Source organism: Rhizophagus irregularis, chromosome 18 (genome assembly GCF_026210795.1).
Source record: "Rhizophagus irregularis chromosome 18, complete sequence".
Classification (NCBI taxonomy): domain Eukaryota; kingdom Fungi; phylum Glomeromycota; class Glomeromycetes; order Glomerales; family Glomeraceae; genus Rhizophagus; species Rhizophagus irregularis.
This window is the reverse complement of record NC_089446.1, coordinates 1,874,372-1,896,024: the sequence shown is the minus strand read 5'-3', so window position 1 is coordinate 1,896,024 and position 21,653 is coordinate 1,874,372. Positions and strand designations below refer to the sequence as shown.

General features: G+C 29.1%; 4 protein-coding genes across 4 annotated transcripts; 2 read left to right on the top strand and 2 right to left on the bottom strand.

Annotated features, from left to right (window-relative positions):
* Nucleotides 1–1,964: 1,964 nt before the first annotated feature.
* Nucleotides 1,965–2,365, bottom strand: OCT59_010067 (uncharacterized protein; the record flags this gene model as incomplete). Its single annotated transcript, XM_066132786.1, has 2 exons — nt 1,965–2,189; nt 2,252–2,365. 2 exons carry the CDS (start codon nt 2,363–2,365, stop codon nt 1,965–1,967), a joined length of 339 nt encoding a protein of 112 aa, XP_066000399.1.
* Nucleotides 2,366–6,047: 3,682 nt separating this feature from the next.
* Nucleotides 6,048–7,496, top strand: OCT59_010066 (uncharacterized protein; the record flags this gene model as incomplete). Its single annotated transcript, XM_066132785.1, has 5 exons — nt 6,048–6,165; nt 6,247–6,422; nt 6,480–6,651; nt 6,714–7,081; nt 7,158–7,496. 5 exons carry the CDS (start codon nt 6,048–6,050, stop codon nt 7,494–7,496), a joined length of 1,173 nt encoding a protein of 390 aa, XP_066000398.1.
* Nucleotides 7,497–13,986: 6,490 nt separating this feature from the next.
* OCT59_010065 (uncharacterized protein) lies at nt 13,987–16,431 on the top strand (the record flags this gene model as incomplete). Its single annotated transcript, XM_025321698.2, has 2 exons — nt 13,987–15,840; nt 15,967–16,431. The coding sequence occupies 2 exons, from the start codon at nt 13,987–13,989 to the stop codon at nt 16,099–16,101; spliced, it is 1,989 nt and encodes a 662-aa protein (XP_025168131.1). The 3' UTR covers nt 16,102–16,431.
* A 2,932-nt stretch (nt 16,432–19,363) lies between these two features.
* Nucleotides 19,364–19,919, bottom strand: OCT59_010064 (uncharacterized protein; the record flags this gene model as incomplete). The annotated part of the gene is made up of 2 exons (XM_066132784.1): nt 19,364–19,630; nt 19,749–19,919. The coding sequence occupies 2 exons, from the start codon at nt 19,917–19,919 to the stop codon at nt 19,364–19,366; spliced, it is 438 nt and encodes a 145-aa protein (XP_066000397.1).
* Nucleotides 19,920–21,653: the final 1,734 nt, after the last annotated feature.

Below are 21,653 nucleotides of genomic sequence, written 5' to 3'. Positions count from 1 at the left end.
ACCTGCGTAATATTACGGTTGAAATATTTCGAAAATTTACGAAACTGTAAACCTGCGTAATATTACGGTTGAAATATTTCGAAAATTTACGAGATTGTAAACTGCATATGCAGTAGAACGTATACAAGGGGCATGTGATACTATTGAATAATCAAAAATAATATAAACACCTTTTCTTTTATATAAACACCTTTTTTTTTAAGTTTGGGAAAGCAAATTTATTTTTATTTACGAATTTTTTATTATTTACAATTTTTATGTTAAAAATTAAAGTAAATTCTAATTTTTATTATAACTTAATAAAAAAAATACACATTTGATACTTGTTCGCTACTATTTTATAAAATAGTACCCAGGCTGTACGGCGTGGACGTCAGTATCAGTCACAGCCCAAAAAAAACGTGAGTCTCCAGCCGATATTTGGTACGGACTGGGCCGCACTACTCACTTAATAAATAAAAAAATAAAAAAATAAAAATAATTCTTCTTCTACGATACGTAGGTAAGTTTCTCCTTGCCCTACGATCGTCATGCGTGACTAAAATTGATCAAATTTATCAAATTTAAAACATGAACGTAAATATTAATTATAAATTTTATTATAGTATAATTACCCGGCCTCTCCCAAAATCTCGTTCTAAATTCGCGATAATATCTTACGCCGGTACGCGTCCACAGCCGCCGCCCAGGGTTACCATTACGATAAAGGACATAGTTCTAAATATCAAAATCAGTTTGAATATTCGGTAAATACATTTAATTTATATAAATGTAATGTTATTTATTTACTTACATGGTAATCCCTGACGAGGTTCCTCCACTTTTGGCTGCACTGTTGCCCGGAAACCCTCGTTCGAAATATTCTATTTATTCTGATTCAATTAAATGGATTGGTTAATTTGAATTTAAATTCTTTCTTAAAGAAATTATAGATATTAGTCATATGAACCTATTGGCAACAGAGTCCCAAAAATCTTGGCGGCTTCTACCATTAATATTGTGGTAGGCGCAGTTTCTGTCTCGGCGTATGTCAACAAGTTCGTCCATCATAGCCCAGTTCCAATGAACGTTATAGTGGGAACGATGACGTGTGTGGCGAGGCATTATTAGTAATTTGATTTTGGGATGAGTAAAAATTTGAAAGAAAGTCGTAAAATGTCACTTTAAATAAAATTTGAACAATACCTCTTTGGTTTGATTTTATTTCTCGTTTCAATTAAAATTTAATTTATTAGACTTTTCATCATTAAACATATTAATTAAATCTCATGCGGATATGGATTATCTAAATATAAATATCATGATTCTAAATATAAATATAAATCACTTAATTTATTTTAATTTTTTTTTAAAAAAAAAATCTTAGTTTGATTTCAATTAAAAATAATTAAAAATCATGTACATGATTTCAATTAAAAATAATTAAAAATCATGTACATGTTTTGGTTATTTAAATATAAATATCAATATATTATATTTAAAAATAAACCAATTTATTATTAGCACATTCTATTGAATTTTAAAAAAATCAATTTTTTTTTTAAAAAAAAATCATCAATATATCATATTTAAAAATAAAACAATTATATTCTGATTAAATATTTTGCGTACATTTCTTAAAAAAATCATAAAAAAAAATCTTGTACGTCGTACATGCAATTACTAAATATCATCCCCTGTGATAAATAAAAAATTACGCAACACAAATTCAACACAAACTCAACACAAATTTAACAAATTTAACGAAATTTGGCCAAAATTAATAATTTTTTACCAGAATTATCAACACAAATTGAACACAAATTGAACACAAATTTCAGTCACGATTTATTTATGTCGCACACCCGTGTTGTTAATAATTAAATAAATAAATCTGCATTTTATTTATGATATGGGAAACGTGACCATAAATTCTTTAAGAATATAATTTTATTAAAATAAATCAAAACTCCTATATCAAGTGACTAAAAAATATATTTATTTACGAAATATTCATTTTGTTTATCAAATCGGAGTACTATGTGAACGACACCATGTATAGACTCTATAGCTACAAAGTTATATAATTCTATCAATTTTAAGTGAGGACATCCATATAAATATGGGTTCCTTTTAGATTTAAAATCGTACCATTGAATTAATGCGAGATTTAGCGGTGGGTCTGTTAATACTTCTGCTAACAATAAGGCCTATAAATAATAAATATTTATTAATACTTTATAATAAATTATTACATAAATTGGAAAAATACCTGTCCATAACAAAGTCCTTTGTCTGATATATAATCATTTGATTCTTCAGAATCCATTGAAATAGCTATGTCGCTAAACCATACTTTATTATGATACCTGTTTGTGGCACGCATTATGGCACCATTTTCCAGTATTACCGATCCGTATATGTTTATTCGGGTTTCCAATAATAATTGTGAACCCATCAAGTAAATCTAGATATGAATCCAGACAACTTATAAATCTAGCAAAACCGGTCTGCATTTTATTGTCTACGGAATCTTTTTTTCATTAAAAAATGTATTTGCATCTTGTAAAGAGAAATCAAAGAGTCTTGCAGAAAATTTACAAGTGCGAGGTGTTTTTGCCGGATTCACTGAATGTTAAGACATTCTAATAGATATTGCTTGACGTTTTATCTATTAATTTAATTTCCATCTTAAGTTATATAATAAATATATACAATAAATAAATTTCCAAATACTTACAGTTCGTAAAAGCTGAGGTTCGACATCTTTTTTATTGCTAATTCGGTAGGGTATTTTAACGAAATATTTGTGAAGACTTTCGTAAGTTTCTGTGGTATAGCCATTTATTGCGCCATAAGATCGTATTGAGTCAATAATGTGATAAACCCATGAATGCAATTTAGGCAACTTCAAATTGGAAGGAGAAACAAATTTAAAAGCCTTGACAAACATCCGCGCCCATCTATGTATTGCATCCTAAAATTTAAATGTTAATTTAATTTATTTAATTTAAATTTTCGATTTTACTAAAATTTTAATACATACATTAAATTTCTCCAAGTCACTTTCACTAAATTCTTCATATCTACTTAAAATATACATTTCATTCCAATATTCGTACAATTTCACAAGATCATCATTATTTACAAAATTATCTACTTCGTTATTATTTTCATCATATAAATTATCAATAACAAATATCATGACTTTCATCAAACTTCGATATTCATTAGCAGTTAATCTTGCAATTGACTGCAGTCCATTGGAAAAAATTTTAATGGCGGGAAAACGTGGAATTGCTGCTAGACGGCGATCTACTTCTTCAACTAATTTATTACCATTAACATGTTGCAATTTTAAGATATCGCACGTGAAGATAATTTGATAACGAAATAAACCCAAATCTAAATGATGCATTCTGTCAGGAACAGTAGCCAAGTAGATATTTATATTCCTTGATAATATAAATATTTATAATTAATATATATATATGTTATTATAATTATTTCTACTTTTGCATACTTACGGCAAATCCCAAAAAAAATTAGGTACAGATTCTATGCAAACAGATTTTTGTGTATCATTTTCAAAATATTTACGCATTTCATCATGAGTTCTTAGTATTACATCATTAACCGATAAGTTTATATTTGCAAGATTGTCCCTTTTAATTAAACAGGAGTGACATGGAAGGCTTGAATTGGAGGATTTATAAACTAAACAAAAACTTGCGGCTTCTGGCCAATCTGCAATAATAGTTGAAACTCTAGGATAAAACCAGGTATTTTCATTATTTATAAAAAGGTCTATACCATCTTTTAATAAAATAATTGGTTCTAGTAAATGACGTAAAGATTTATGAAAGGTATCACGAACCAGATCTTTATTTGCAGCTTCTAAAATTGGTAAATATCCCAAAAGTTGCTTTGCATCCTGTTTATTACGACGCCATATTGGGATATTGCCTAATGAAATATATATTGGATGCAATTGACTTTTTCCTAATGTATCTGTAGTTGTTGCATCTGAATATAAAATAATTGATAATAATTTGGAACCAGTAGGTAAGGATTCTTGCGTAGTTTTCCACCATTTTCCAGTGTTTTGTTCACTGTAAATACTTTCTCTATTATACTATAAAATAATATAAATAAATTAAAATAAATATTATTTAAATTATTGAATTAACTAATATTTACTATTTACCTCATAGTTTTCGTAAGATAGCGCAAAATTTTGTGTTATGTCAGGAACAGTTAAGATATTTTTGATGCACTGTATTAAGTTTTGATAATAAAGAAAATAATCTTTATCCTTATGTTTTGTTATAAGAACTTTACTAAATTCTAAATTAGAAAACTTCATATTATTCATAAATGCTCGTCCCTGTTCAATATTTTTTGGTAATGGTGATTCTGTAAGATTTGAATGTTTATTAAAAAAACGTATTATTTCATTACCACCTTTATTGTTTATTTTATATTTCGTTACTAATAACATTAGATCTTTATAAGCATCATTAGGAAATTCTGTGCAAGTTTTGGTATTGAGATTTTTGGGTTCTTCAAAAATTTCAGGCTCTTCAGATGAATCTAATATATTTTCAAAGTTACTATCTTCAAGGCTCATCTCTGATATTGCACTTCCAATACTGTCAAATGACATATTTTGTACATTATTATCGATCATCCACCTAAAATTATAAACCAAAATGAGTTAGTATAATTTGAGCTTTTTCTTTAAAAAGAATAATCTGGAATAACATAATTACCTCAACTTTATCATTTTCATATTCACTACTTAGATTACTTCTTGTATCCATTTCACTGCTATATTTTTCACTATCATTATTATCATCATCATCTTCTACTTCTACTTCTACATTTTTTAAGCATTTTTGGGCGTGTTGAGTATATGCAAAGCGTTGACTGAATATTCGCATACAAAGGGGGCATTTGAAACTCATATTACTAAATTAACGCGTCAAATTTGATGAAAAGTATCAATTCACTATTTAATTTATATGAGATTATGTGTGCTAATAAAATTATATTGCAAATTCATTGTAAAAATTTAATGAATTAATTGAATGGATTACAATTGATTGAGTTATTTGAATAGACATGACTACGCAAATTTACGCATTAATGAATGGAACTGGCTGTAAGAATCTGGTGGCTAATATCGCGGAATCATTCGCAATTTTACGCATTATAGCAAAATTTAAAATATGCGAAACACTCAGCAATTTTGCTGTCGGGAACTTGCCGAGTTCGTGGGTTGGCAAATCTAAAAATAAATGTAACAAGTCTATGATGTACCATATAAATATTGTTTATTATTTTATTTACTATTTCAATTTGCCGGCAACCTGCCAAGTGAATCTGACAGCAAAAGTGCTGAGTGTTTCGCATATTTTGAATTTGCTGTAACGGGCTGTAAGAATTCGTATGGCTTATTCAATCGGCTAATCATCGATAATCAGCCGCAAATTTATTGGCTTAACACGGCAAATCACTTTTACAATAATGGACGGATGATCAGCCACAAATTTATGCGATAATCAGGTTATAAGCGCTCAAGATCACTATCAATCTGATCAGCCAAATGAGTTCACTGGCTGCAACTTTTTTTTTCCATGCATAAAAGCCCCAACATGTGTAACATGTTATTTTTTTATAAATTGGATTTGATTAATATTTCGATTGTACTATGTGCTTTTACGAGAGTTTTTTTTTAAAGTTCTCTTATAAAAGTGTTACAATATTTTTTCGTAATATCACGATGCAAAATTTTTGCATTAGTACATTCATTTTTCGTAATATTTCGCATTAGTTCATCCATTTTTCGCAATATTTCGCAAGTTTTTTTTCTTTTTTAGTATAGAATGGCGGAAATTACCTTATGACAGCTTGCCTCCTTTTTCTGAATTTCTGATTCATGTATTTCCCCCTTTTTCCTCATCCTTTTCGAATTTTCTAGTTCACCTTTTTCTCATATATTTCCTCTTTTTTCTCATATATTTCCTCCTTTTTTCTCATATTTTCGTTTCAAATTTATTATCATAATGGCTACAAAGCGTGGCGAGAAACGAAGAATTGACGATAATGAAAGATTTTCAAAACGTAGTACTGAGGGTAGCGAAGCTGAGAAGCGAGTGAGAATATCCGATGATAGTGTTGATGGTATATATGACATAATATGTATCATATTCTTTATAAAAGAAATTATATAATATATAGTTAAATTATATTTTATTGTTAAAGTTAATAAAAAAACAATAGAAAAACTATTAAGAACCAATTCGCAGATAATTTCTAAGCTTGAAGTTCTTATCACCGGACAAAAAAATCTTGAAACCCGTCTCTCGAGCATAGAAAAAAAGCTCAACGATAATAACAAAAATAATAATAATACAATAGATCCGGAAAGATATGTAAAGGTAATAAAGATGAATATTATTTAATGTAAACCTGAAATGCTAACCTCGTTTGATTAGGAGCTCGTTAAGAAGGTGTCGAAAATTTTATTTGAAAATTTTGTTTATCCTTCGCAAGACGAGTACAAACTCGCTACCGAAAAATATTTAAAAGATGAAAATCCGGAATTTATGCGCCAGTTCAAAAAAAATCAATGGATTATTTTTTTTCGAAAAAAAAATTGCCCCGACTGTAAGTTAAAGCAATTATGAATTTTATTAAATTTCATACTAACATTTTTTTTTAATAGTTAGTACAACAACATAGAAGCATACGAGGGACGTTCACGTCTAGAGTTAAAGACGTTATGTATTCTGTTTTCGAAGCGACTGGGCATAAATTACCGTCTATTAACACTCAGGCTAGTCCGTCAAAGATTCAGAAATGGAAGAGTAAGGCGGAGGTGAAAAGATGTTACAACAACCTATTTAAAAAGGTTAAAGATGGGCAACCTACGACATATATGTTGCTGATAATTGATAAGTTGCGAAAAGAAAATAAAAATCCCTCAAAAACACAAATAGCGTATGCGATTAGCATATGTGAAACGTACTTAAATCCTAATAATCAAAACATTCAAATGAGCGAAAGTATAATGAAGTCGAAGATAATCAACAACTTAGTAAGTTTTTAATTTACAATTTGCAAAATGTGAATTATTTGAATTACAGTTTATTTATTTATTTATTGATTTTTAGCAAAAGTTGGAAAATAGGGATAAATTTACACATTCGGACGATGATTCTCATGATGGTAATGATGTAGACGATGGTGGTGATAGAGCGGCTGACGATAGAGCAGGTGCGGCTGATGATGGTGTGACTAACGATGGTAGGCCTAACGACGATGGTGCGGCTAACGATGATGCACGATGGTGCAGGCGACGATGGTGCGGCGGCGATGGTGCGGCCAACGATGGTGCGGCCAATGATGGCATAGCTGATGATGATATACTTTCTATTGACTCTTATAACACGGAGGAGGAAGGTCGGTATGTAAATAGTTTATTAGAGAATTATGGGTTGCATAAAAAATAAATATTATTTTTTATATATATCACACGTAATAGCATTTTTTTTACCATAATTAATATAGTTTTAATAAATAAAATGGTTATTAATTCTTAACAACACGGGTGTGTGACATAAATAAATCGTGGCTGAAATTTGTGTTCAATTTGTGTTCAATTTGTGTTGATAATTCTGGTAAAAATTTGTTAATTTTGGCCAAATTTCATTAAATTTGTTAAATTTGTGTTGAATTTGTGTTGATAATTTTTAATTTATCACGAGGGGATAATATTTAGTAATTGTGTATATACAATTTCTGTGATTTTTTAAAATGCGGATTTCCGTAATTTTACGATATCGTATTTTCTGGCCAATCAAATTAGGCTGATCCTTGCATGTGATTTAATCATTTAATCATTTAATCATACGCGTTTTTGTCTTATTTATTTTTGTTTCTTATTTCTTTATTCTTTTGTTCAATATTTTTAATTTTTTTGTCTCTTCTTTCTATTATTTCTTTAATTATATACAATATATTTACATATATTTCATAATTTATTGCTTTGCAGGTATAGAAATATTTGTTTATTAATACTAATTATTTTCATTTTTTTTTACCTCTTTGTTATTTTGTATCGTAATACTAACAATAATATCCATGTTTCCTTTATTCCTTTTTACTTGTACTTTAATACTAATGATACTAACAATACTAACAACATGTTTATTTTTTCCTTTCTCTTTATTTCTTTATTCTTTTGTTCAATTACTTTGCAGGTATAGAAATATTTATTTATTAATACTAATTATTTTAATATTAACGCGTTTTTTTTTTACCTCTTTGTTACTTTATGTCGTAATACTAACAATACTATCTACGTTTCCTTTATTTCTTTTTACTTGTACTTTAATACTAACGATAATATCCATGTTTCTTTTACTCCTTTTACTGTTTCTTTAACTCTTTTTACCTTAATACTAACAATAATAACAATATTTCTTTTATCTTTATATCTAATACTAACGTTACTATAGCTGTTTCTCTTCTTTTTACGTCTAATAATATTGTTACTCTACTCTTTCTTTTTTTTACTTTTATGTATTCTGTATATATTAATAAATACTTGTAATTTTTTATGATTATATCTAATAAAACATACATTATATAAACTTATAGTACAGAAAATGAAGTATTATTTATCGAAATATTTTGAAATATTACGAAATATTAAGTTGTGTAAAATCACAGAATATTACGAATCGTCAAATTATGGAACATTACGCATCATAGAATTTCGAAATATTTTAAAAAGTTGCGAAGTATTACGCAGTAAAATTACGGAATATTACAAATCGTAAAATTACGAAGCTTTGCATATCGTAATATTTCGAAATATTTTAAAAAGTTACAAAATATTACGCTTACGCAAACTTGCGGCGGGTCTGGAAGCTTACGAAATATTATGATGTGTAAACTTGCGCAACTTTTCGCACTATATAATTTCCTGATGAGGGTGTGTTGGATGATCAATAAAGACACGATCAAGAACAATTCGTCGTCTAGTTCGTGATAAAGCAGATTCAATAAAAGTGGAAATATCATTGGTAAAGTTATCATTCCGAGCATCAATTTTAGCCTAAATAGAAGAGGCTTGAAATTCTTTTTCTTTAAGCAAAAGAAGACTTCAGAAAAGCAAAGTCATATTTTCTAGGGTTTGAAGTAAATTGGCAAAATTATCAATTCTTGCATCTCGAAGAAAAGGAGGAAAAGTAATAGGTGTAACAAAGATTTGTTTATAAAGGGATAAAATATTATTAAGACGTATATAATATGAAGACCACTTAGTTTCATAATACATAGAGTATGAGATAAGGGTCTTATAAAGAGAACGGATAGTTTTAGCCACTTTAGACAAAAATCTATATTATTGGCATAAACTATCCAAATCTTTAGGCTTCTTTGGAACATAGGTATTGCCCACAGTAACTGAAGGTAAGGTAGAATTAGCAGCTTTGATAATCCTGAAATGGAGATATTCACACTTCTGATTGAGAGGCCAAGCATCAAAAATGAGTGGATCAATTGAACATAATATATCCAAATTATCAGCAAAAACAGTTCACTGTTCAGTAGAAATAGAATCATATTTAAAAATACATCGAGTATTGCAACTGAGTTGACAAGCTCGTGCAGATTTAATAGCATCTGATAATAATGAAACATCAAAATATGTAATAATAGGGTTATGGTCAGAAATGTGTAAATCATGGGCATCAAAAATAGAAGCTGTTAACATATATTGGCGAAGAAGTAGACAAGACCAAACAAAGTCAATACGGTTAATAGTGTCCAGATGGTGATAAGTACCTAAGGTACCAGATAGGTTAAGGGGAGTGCAGTCCTCATAATTATGAGAAAGCAAATAGTGAAATAATTTGTGAATTCGTTTAGCAGCAACCTGAGGTTGATGCAAAAAAATAGGGTAATATTTCTCCAGATTCATATTAAAATCACCGCAAATAGCATGATGAAAATTTTGGGAAGAAGTTTGGGAAATTAAAGAAATTAATTGATCAATGACTTCATAACGAAGAATAAGATCATTTGTAGGGGGAATATAGACGACAAATATACGCAATTTAACATTGCCTTTAAAAAACAAGTCTACAGAAAGAATTCGAGAGGAATGGGATTGATAAAATTGAACATGAGTGGCTAGGGAGTTATGTATGAATAAAGAAACACCACCAGAAGAGTGGCCATGTTTGGTGGAATCCAGATCAGAATGAAAGGAAGTATAGTCACAAACTCGTTTAGACAAAAATTTCATTTGTTTAGGCGATAGATGAGTATCAACAATACCGCCAAAGGAGATGTGATTTTGTAAAAAGAAAGAGGAAATTTGGTCCATTTTAAAGGAACCTTGACCAGAAGTTTTAAGACCATTAACATTAAAGGAAGAAATGTTAAAAGAATTAGGAATGGGGGAAGTAGAGGAAGAGGAAGAAAATAAAGTATGAGATAAAGGATCATTAAAAATATCACTAAAATCAACGGGGTTGGGGGATTTCGCACGAAGGTATCATAATCTATATTATTGTTCATCATTAATGCACTATGATAAAAATTACGGGGTGAAAAGGAGATAACAAATTAATCAGACGAAGTCTTATTGACTAAGTCCGAGGAAGAGCCACCAGAGATGGAACTAATAAATCTTTCAATAGAGCCGGATAAGTGATCAAATTTGTTATCTAAAGATCGTTGAAAGGAATAAATTTCAGCACGTTCTTTATTAATAGTCGCTTCATCAGCAGTTTCAGGGATGGGGGAAGAAGAAATGGTAGAACGGGGAATAGGAACCGGTAGGGAAGGGAGAACCGGGCCAGAAATAGGCTTGTTCGAAATGGGCGGGTTAGATTGTGTTAGATAAGGGGGGTGCATTGGTGGTTATCAACAAGCATATGTGAAGAATTATTGAGATCAGGTGGGAGAATATCATCCTGTAGATGCCCAAAAATATGACGTTCCAGCCGAGACATCCTCTGATCAGCTAATTCAAGAGCATGAATTCTAGCACGTACATTAGCCATATCTTCTTGAAGGCTTTTAAGCACTGAAAGGATCTCTTGAACTTGGGAACAATTAGGATCCACCAAGGGAGGTTTGTGGCCAGACGAATTGGGAGTAGCAGTGTTATTACGTTGAGAAGTAGAAAAGGAAACTGAACGATTTTTGCCTTTACGCTCATTAGATCGAGGTCGTTGAGCAGATTGAGTAGAATTACAGAAATTAGAAGAATTAGGCGAAGAAGTATTATTGGTGGTATTCTGTTCAGCATTATTAGCTGAATGGTTACATTGTCGAGAATTAGAATGATCTTTGGATTGAGAACGGGAACGATGTCTACTGTGATTAGCAGAAGAATTATTATTATTAGATTGACCAATTTTGAAACGTTCTTTTAGGTGTGCGACAGGATTGCAAGTGCATGAGCGACCTCGAGAGTTGTTCAACGGGCATGCAGTAGGAGCGCAGCCAAGTTTGCCGCATCTATGGCAAAGCTTGTTCGTATTCTCTGGAAGTTCCCACTGGAGTCAATGACCTTGCAAGGTGATTGATTGTTCCATTGCGGTGTCTATCATTTGTTGCGATTTAAAAGTGATGTAAGCCCATCGTTTAGGTTTATAAGAATTAAGAGACAAGGGGATATTAACAGCCAATGCGCCATTGCGTGTACCAAGGGTGCTAAATGCACATCTTTTGTGTAAGGAGGGAGCTGATATAAAACAGCAACGAATTCACGTCACGATTTCTTTTGATCAAGGGTAAGGGAGCATGGTGTAATACGTAAACAAGTAGAATAACAATAGATCGCCCACTGTTTATCCATAAAATGTTGGATGGAGGAGACATCATCATAAACGATACGAGCTTGTTGGACTTTAGCATTAGCACGTGTATGAAGGCGACAAGATTGTATGTTACCATACTTTTTGAAAAGAGCAGTAATATCATCTTTCTTGATGAAGAACGGGATGTCGGTAACTTGGATAGCTCGAAGATCTTCATCGGTTCGGAGTTGCTGTAGGTCATGTAGGAAAAATCTGAGATCGGCAAGATCATCATGTTGGAGAGAAAGGCAGGCATCACGTTCAGTGGTCAAGTTAAAATGAATAACTAATCTTTTGAGGTCACCAGAACCAGACATGTGGGCACGGCCAGTGTAGGAGTGATAAGTTTCCAAAAGGAGATTCTTGACAGCGTCAATCATAGCCTGATTGGTAGGATATTTTTTGACAAATTCAGGGGAAATATTAGGCGCCGCAGCAGCCTGAAAATCACGCCTAAGAATGGAAATAGTGGGCGTGTCAAGGGGAAGAGGGGAAATATCATTGGTATCAATAATATCCTTATTAGGAGACGCGTCTAAAGGGGAAGTTTTATCGTCTTTTGGAGCGTCGTGGACGCGTCGGTACTAGACGTGACAGAACCAGGCGCAGAAGGCGCAGTAGTATCTTTGGGAGGAGGAGACGAAAAATTGTCGCATTATTTTGTTGAGGAGGAGTAGTATTCTACCTCCGGCGTCGGACCGTAAGTCGACGACGTAGTGTCTTCCATAGGATTTTCTGGGAGCGTACAGGTACGTTTGGAAGGGTTGTTTTTATTGTTTGTTTGTTCATTATCTGAGTTCAAAACGTCAGAGCCAGAGTCTTTATTTTTGTTTCGTTTGTCTTGTCGCGGCAGGTCCTCGTTAGAATTATTGCCAGCTTTTTTATTACCTTTGGGAGGCATATTGATAGTAAAATAAGAGATGTGTTAATATGAAGAATAAAAATTTTTTCTGCGAAATTTTTGACCAAGGATCTACAAGAAAGAGTTGGCTAAGTTACATTTTTGACAGATTAGCCCATTTTTCAGAGGTTCAAAAAATCATTTTTTGTAAATATCTCGGCATCCAGTGGTCCAATATTGATGAACTTTTTTTTAAATTGTAGAGCAATAAATGAAGTACAAAATAAAAAAAGTTCATTAAAATAAATTACTGGATGCTGAGATATTTACAAAAAACAATTTTTTGAGTTTCATCAAAAAGGGATGTTTTTGGCCAAAAGTCCATTATGACCTTTATATTAGATATCCGGGGTTTTCTTTTATTATTGTATTTAATAGTATATATATATAGCTAATAAAAAAAGAATTATATATATATGTAATACTAGCATGTAGATTAAAAATAAGATGCAAATTAGATGTAATATTAATAGTAAAGACAAAAAAATGAAACTAAGTAATGTAAAACAAAATAAGAAAAATGCTGAAATAATAAGCTTCAAAGAAAGTTTTTAAAATAAATGGAATAATTTGGCATTTTATTGGATAAAATAGCAAATTTTTAGATGGATTTTGACAGTTATCTAGAGATTTTAGTTGTATTATTATTTGTAATAGTGATATAATTATATAGGTAGTAGGTTGATTTTCTTTGGAAAAGTAGTTATATTTCATAATACTTAGTTCTTATATATGTTTTGTTTTTCTTATTTATATAAGTTTAATATATGTAAATAAGTGTAATTATAATATAATAAGACTGCATCTATAATAAAATAAAAAAAACAAAATAAAAAATAAAAATAAATTTCTTTTTAAAAATATTTAATTTTGTTTGTTTTAAAAAGGCAAAAAGAAAAAGAAAAAATTAGAAAAGAAAAGAAAATACTTTAAAAAAACATTTTTTGTATAATAGTATTGATATAATTTATTAAGTTTGTACTTATTAATAATTGCAAATTGCAATTAGATATATTAGATATTGAATTTTATCAATAAGTATATTATTTATATATGTAATACAAAAAGGTTATAATCACATGATTTATAAGCTAGTAACTAATTTTCGCAAGTGCTTAATTACGGAGAAATAGGTTAAAACTACTCCTTGTATAATTTTGAATAAACTATAGTTTAAACATTTGAATAAACTTTATTGTAATTGTAAGTGAATTAATTATTATGGGCCAGACACATTCCTCTTCAGCGAATAATCAGGATCAAGATGGGGATGTTATAATGGTAGACGATTCAGAGAATAATATCGGAGATGCCAATAGTTTAGACTTTAATGGAACAACATACGCTTCAAGGAGAGTACGTACACAAGTCAGCCGGACCAGCTCTCAGGATCGGGCTCAGTTTACAACTTCTACGATTGAGCAAGCTCCCCAAAATGGTTCGCAAAGAGTTTTACGAATGACACCAGCGAGACGCAGAAGACAACAACTTTCTAGTTTATATTCTTTTTTTCCTTCTACAGGAACAACAACTCAAACTCAAACTCTTAGCAGACCCTTAAATCGACATCAAAGATTGCATCACAACACCATTGAGGATGTTTCATTTGCGCCTAGGCAAACCGATGCAATAGCGCCAAGTTTGTTAAGACGAAATCGAACTAGATCTTCAAGTTATAATGGACAAGAAACTTCGACAAATTCTGGTATAACGTTTAGTAATTCGGAATCAACTCATAATACTTTACCAACTTCAGAAACAATGTTTGATATTAGACGTCCTCGTTCGAGTTCAGTTGATGCTATAGTTAATGGCGATTTAGATGGTGATATGACGCGGCCAAATGTTCGCTTCTCTGATCGCTTACGCCGATCTAGCACTCACAGAGGATCTTCAACACGCCAATATTCTTCATCTATTTCTTTATCCAGTACATCATCCTCTAATTCAGGTTCTTCGACAGCTGGTACTCAAACAGATCCTTTGGCAGGGTCGCCACAACGTTCAAGAAGAAGAGTCACTCGCATTTCGGCGAGACGACTGTTTAATTTTGGTGGGCAAGATTCTGAAAGCAACAGCAGTAATAATAATAGTAATAATAATAATAGTAATAATAATGAAGACGATGCGGAAACTCATAATTTAGGGCGAGTTTTGTCTATTGCAGCAGCAGCTACTGCTGCATCTCTTGTTGCTAGTCAGGAAAATGCTGTAATTGAAGCTGAAAGAGCGGCAAATGAGGGGCACGATGGAAGTTTTGAAAGTTTTTTAGCTGCTCTTCAGAGGCGACGTCGTGAGGCTTCAAGTAGATCTACTAATCAATTAACGGCAGCTTCTTCGTCATCTGAGGAACGAGACTCTTCAATTGATAATAACACAACTGGCTCACAGCCATCGCAACCTATGTCATTTTTCCGTTTATTTCGCTTTGGTGGATCTCGTTCTTCTTTGACACAGCAAAATATCCCACCAGAAACTGGTGCAAATGTTACATCTTCAATACCTAATGTGACAAGTGATACTAGTTCAAGTAATACACCTCAAATGGTACCAGTTATTATTATTGGAATTAGAAGCGTCCAGCCAAGAGATGATTCGAATGGAAATTCACCATCATCACAAAATGTTGATAACTCTGCTAATCTTGAAAGTAGAAATAATTCAAGTAGATCATCAAGAACTCGGTCTTCTTCAACCTCAAGTCGTGCTTCTGTTAGATCTACTGCATCAACTGCTACCCAAACACCGCCTGCACGATCGTGGATTATCTATGTTTTAGGAGGTACCTATCCTGCTACTCATCCTATTCTTACCACACCATCATTATTTTCTGATAATCCTACTTATGAGGATATGATGTTATTATCATCTCTTATTGGACCTGCACGACCTCCAACCACGACACAAAGCGAGATTGATGCAAGTTTACCAATTGCATTATATAATGAAAGCATTGTTACAGATCTTTTAGGAAATGCAGAGAAGTGTCAAGTATGCTTGTGTGACTATATTGCTGACGAAGAAATTAGAGTACTAAATTGTCGCCATGGTTTCCACAAGGAATGTATTGATAAGGTCAGTTCGTTATACCGTTGGCTTTCGATTTCATTTTTCAGATTCCATCAATTTTTGCATGATATATATGTTACATTTTCGGGTGTTTTTTCTCCCTTTTCATATATGTATAAATTATTTTTGTAGTGGCTTACTGAAGGATCTAACAAGTGTCCTATTTGTCGTGGTGTTGGTGTACCACCTCGTGAATCAGATACAAATAATAGTGGTCCTATTCCAACAACTTCAGCGGGGTTAGATTCTATGGGACCTTTCTTTTAAGAACAGACTTATATGGTGATCTTTAATGGACTATGATAAATATATGATTATATTGGACATTTTGACTGTAGATCAATTTTATTATCAAGTTTTTGAATAGCTTGAAGATATTTTTTTCTTTAATTTCCTATTTTTATTGTGATAGCATGATATTTTTAGAAGATCATCATTTAGGTTAAATATTTGTAATATTTTCGTTTATTACCGTGTTTTAATCAACTTACATCAAAAAAAATTACTATTGAAATAGCGGAAATCAAAGTTCCTAAAGTTTATAAAAATTACATTTCGTTGTTTTTCAATTGTTATATAATTACTAAATTATACCTTAAAAATTATAAATTTATTGAATATTTTATTTGGACTTTTTTTAATCTTTTTATTGATTTAATTTTTCTGTAAATATGAAAATCATAAAATAAATTTTACATTACATTGTAAACCATTTTTATTTTTAAAAAAATATTTTACTATATTATTAAGCTTTAATTTTAAATATTTTTATATTTTATTTGTTTTTAAAAAATATTAGATTACCTTTTTATTATTATTTTTTTATAAAATTTAGTTTTAATTGAATTTTTTAAATAAGTGAATTTTAAATTTTTCTTTAGATTTTTGATTATTTCATATTAAATAATTTTCACCTTAATATTATAACTTTTTTATTCAAATATACTATAAATCTATGAAAAAGTTTAGAAAATAAATGTACTGTACTGTACCAGTACAGTTAGTACAGTACAGTAGAACAACTAGGCCTTATTAATTGCAATTTACTCACAATTCTAAGTTTCTGAAATTTTAGTGTTTTTACCCTTGGTTTTTTTTAAAAGAACTGAAATACTGGAATGTTGATCATTTGAACTGAAAATTTGATGTTATTTATATTACTAAAATTATATATTATATTTTATGTTAAGTATAATATATAATATAATACAATAGTAATACAATATATTTCAATATATTGTATTATACTAAAATTTTACTTTATATACCAACCTTATATAAATAATTTGTAATAAAATTAATGTATTGATTTTACGGGGTTTTTTTTCTACGCACCTGCACAAAATGCATGGGTGTATATAATTTTATTAATACTATTAAAAATTGAAATTTTGCGCATAGTTAAAATTTTAATAAAATTTTAAATTTTTTAATAAAAATTAAATAGTGCATATATATTTTTTGTGTGCATCCTTTCTAATCAATATAAAATATCAGTTTACATAAAAAATTGCATTATACAAATACATTCTGGCAACTGAAAAGAGCTAGGCTCAAATTTTTCTTTTCTTTCGATCAGGATTTGATCACAATTGTGATCTACGTTATTACAAACTACACTTGGTTTAAATTTTACTACCAACAATATTTGACTTAGTTGAAGTCTCTAAAGGCCCTTTAAATCTTGCATTTTCTGCTGGTCTTCCCTTAGGATGTCTAATTAAAAGATTTTTGATTTGATTATCATTTTCCTGATCAACAGTTAAATTTAAATGAATTCTTGTTTGAGATTGATTATTAATATCCCACCTTGATTGTTCTAATTCAAATGCTTTATGATTTTTATCAGCAATATATGTTTGAAGTAACTCAATAAATGATTCATCACAGGACTTGCAAGCAATCTGATTAGCTTGTTTAATTAGCTTTTGTATATTAGAATAATATAAATGCTGCTTACTAATTGAAACATACTGTTGCTTATTACTATTTATAGGAATAGAACTACTATTATTATCTGTAAGAAAGTCAGTTTCTAAACCATCAAATTTTAATGCAGGATAAAATAACTGGTTCTTGAGATTTGACTGAATAGTAGTAAATCATCGTGAATTAATAAAGCCTATGTGAAATTGAACCTGTGATATTCGTAACATTACACTAAAGTAATACCTACAAACTATATCACAAGTTACAAGAGATAGACACAAACATCTATATATTCCATTATTCAGTAAGATAACCAAATAGTTTATTCCAACTGAAGTTAAGTAATTAACACTCCAAATACTTTTTATAGATGATTGAACACAATTTTCTAAAAGTCTTTTAAATGTAATTTGCCAAATTTCTTGATTTTCAATAAAATCATTAGCAAATGTCCAATCCTAAACAATTACAATTGATTAGTATATTTGTATATAAAATACTATACATAATGTAATGAATATGCTTGAGATTGTTCATGATTTATATAGGATTGATCCAATATTTTGACATCATAATTAAATGCTAATTCCATTTCTTTATAGTGGATATTTTGGATTGATAAAGAAACAAAAGCTTTAAGCTCATCAATTACTTTAGTTGCTAAAAGCTTTTGAAACAATAGTTGCAGGCTGTATACATGAAAAATTATTTCTCTTATTTACATAATTTTCATTATTTTGTTCTTTTTCTAATCTTTCTTCAATTGCAAGAAATATATCCATAAGTGTATTATTTAAATTGAATAAAAGTTGTTTAAAAGCAGAATTAACTGATTTATAACATGATGTTGTTTGAATATCTGCTGTAAAAATATTAATACTGAATACACAAGCCTAAGAAGTTTTAGATGGATAAAGAACTTTCATAAGATAATTTGCTGTAGCTGGATACTTAATAAGTAAAGCAGACTAGCGATCTTTAAATATTTCCTGATCTAAACTGTTACGACATTTATAAAAATCTCTTTTAAATGGTTTAAATAATTCACCAAACTTAAATCTAAAACGTAAAGGTAAATTTTGTCCAATATGCCAAATGCAGTGTATATGAAATGCAGAAGGATATTTTAACTGAATAGCTATATCTATTCCAGAATCAGTATCTGTTACAAAAATTTTAGGTATTATTCCTATTGCATTTAACATGCACTGTAAAATCCAAGAATATGCATCTTTTATTTTTCAGTCTATTAGTGCTTGAGCCACAATTCGTGATTTCATATTGCTATCAATTGTAACAAAAAAAGAAAGTGCCAATTCATAATGATTTGTTTTTGCAGTATTATCATTAATAATTACATCACTAAATTAATACCAAACTTCAATTTGATTAGAAGTCATCCAAAAGATTTTTGTTAATGTATTTGTCTCATGATCCCAATCTTTAAAGATTATCCATTGAAGATGTACCAAAAGCTGTGATACATCATTACCTAATTGATCTTTAGTGTTTCGATATTTGTAAATTACCTTATAAAGATCTTGATTGTAAACTTTTCGATTATATTTTGCTTTCAGCATACACTTAATTTCTAAAGGTTTTAATTGACTATCCATTCAATATCCTTTAACATGGACTTTGTAAAAGCTTTATCAGCATTAAAACGGCATACTAAGGGATCTAAAACATATCCAAAATGCTCATTAAACAGTGTAGTAACAGAGATAATACCATTTGGATTATTTTTAATTGGCTGAAAGAGATTAACATGCCATTTGCAACCAGATCGATGTGTTTTTGATGGTTTAGCTTTATTTTTCTTTGTATCATTCTTGTATACTATCTCTTCATAGTAGCATAATCTTGTCTATTTTCTTCGTTTAGATTCTATTTTTTCTGACCTTCTTTTGCAAATATAAAACCCTTGCTTATGAGCCTATTTTTTAATATATTCAAATACAGCTTTTTAGATAAAAAATATTAACCCAACTTCTTAATGTTGAGTTCAATTCTGTATTATATGAAGTATTATTAAAATAATTTTCATTATTTTCATTGTTACTTGAATTACTGTCTTTAGAAATGTTTTTAAGAAATTCTTCAGTGAAAAGTTCATTATCAGAATTATCACTAGATATGGACTCAGTATCGCTCATTTTGTTTAAAAAATAAAGAAAAAGAAAGAAAAAAAGAAAAGAGTGAAGAGTGTTGTGAGAAAGAAAAAAGGGAAAGGATGAAGAGTATGAGAAAGAAAGATCAATATAAATTAAAATAGTTTAAAATAGTTTAAAAAAGTTTAATTGTATTTTAGTGTCATATGCATACAAAAAAAAATTATACAGAAATGCATAATATGCATTCTGTATAAAATCTAAATTAATAATAGATATACTTTTTACTGTCTAATTAGTATAGTTATATTTACTATAGTTGTGATGTATTGTGAAAAATAATCTAGAAAGTATTAATATAAATGTAATAATTTCTTTATTATTTTATTTATTATAAAAACTATACAACTTTATTTTTAATTAATGTTTATTTCTGTAATTTATTTATTTTCTTTTCTTTTATTGTAAATTTTTATATAAAAATTAATAAAAATAAAGGAACTATATTATATTTAAAATTGTTAAAATATGTCATTTAATTTTTCTTATTATTATTTATAAAGTATTTTTATTTATATAATCAAATAGAGTTTATATTAGTATTGACCAAAGTGAAATAATTTTACTTTTACTATAAGTCATATACAGTATACTATTAAAATAAAAATATTTGAACATTTTATTTTACAATATATTATAAAAGCAATTATAATAAATTAAATTTATGATAAATCAGGTTTAAATCTGCTATATTAAAATAATCAAAATATATCAGATTTTATTAGTAAATTATAATATTTTATAAGTTAGATTTGATTCTATATCAGTTATATCAAAAAAATTTTGATATATTAAATTTTTTTCAAATTTAATATTAATATATTTTTTTTAGCTAGTATTCTATATGAATCAATTCATAGTATGGGGTAAAAACATTTTTTGCAAATAATATTTGATCTAGCAGTCTAATTTCAATAATTTTTTTTATTTATTTTAATTAGAATAACAAGAATTATTAAAATTTTGAAACTTAAATTAAATTTAAATTGAATTTGAATTAAATTAAATTTGCAAAGAAAAAGTTTAATTTATATGGAATATTATTTTTAGTATACCTTTATATTATTATAATTTTTAAAAAAATACTTAATCTTAGTTAAAATTATTAATTTTAACTAATCATTTTATACTTTACTATTTTTTTTTTATTTTAATATTTTAATCAAAGTTTAAAAATAATTTTATATTTTATTATACAATCAACTTTCTTTATAGTTACTTTCATTATAATTATATTCTACTATATAGTCACACCAGTTGGAATTTATTATTAAAATCTATCCTATATATTCACAATCCATCCATAGTCACTATTAAAAATCTCATATTAAAAAGTACTATTTATAGTTACAGTTATATAAAGAATATAATAAATTGCTTATCATCTAATGATTATAGAAAGATATAATACAGCTCGTTAGAATTGACTTATTAAAATGAATTGAATGGTGATAATTTCATCTTTCTACTTTGCTAGTATTTACAGCCAGATTTTCCTTTACTTCTTATAAAGCATCTTCGGATTTATATCCTATCATCCTTAAGGATAATCATACTATTGAGTACTTAATTCCTCAAGTAGACAGCACCTTATATGAGGACATCCCCCATTGGGCCACTTTTAAGGCTGATTTGAAGCTAAGATACACTGTCTACTCATCTTTACACCTATTGCATGATACTAGTACTTAGTTATTATTTACTAACTTTATCAAGTAC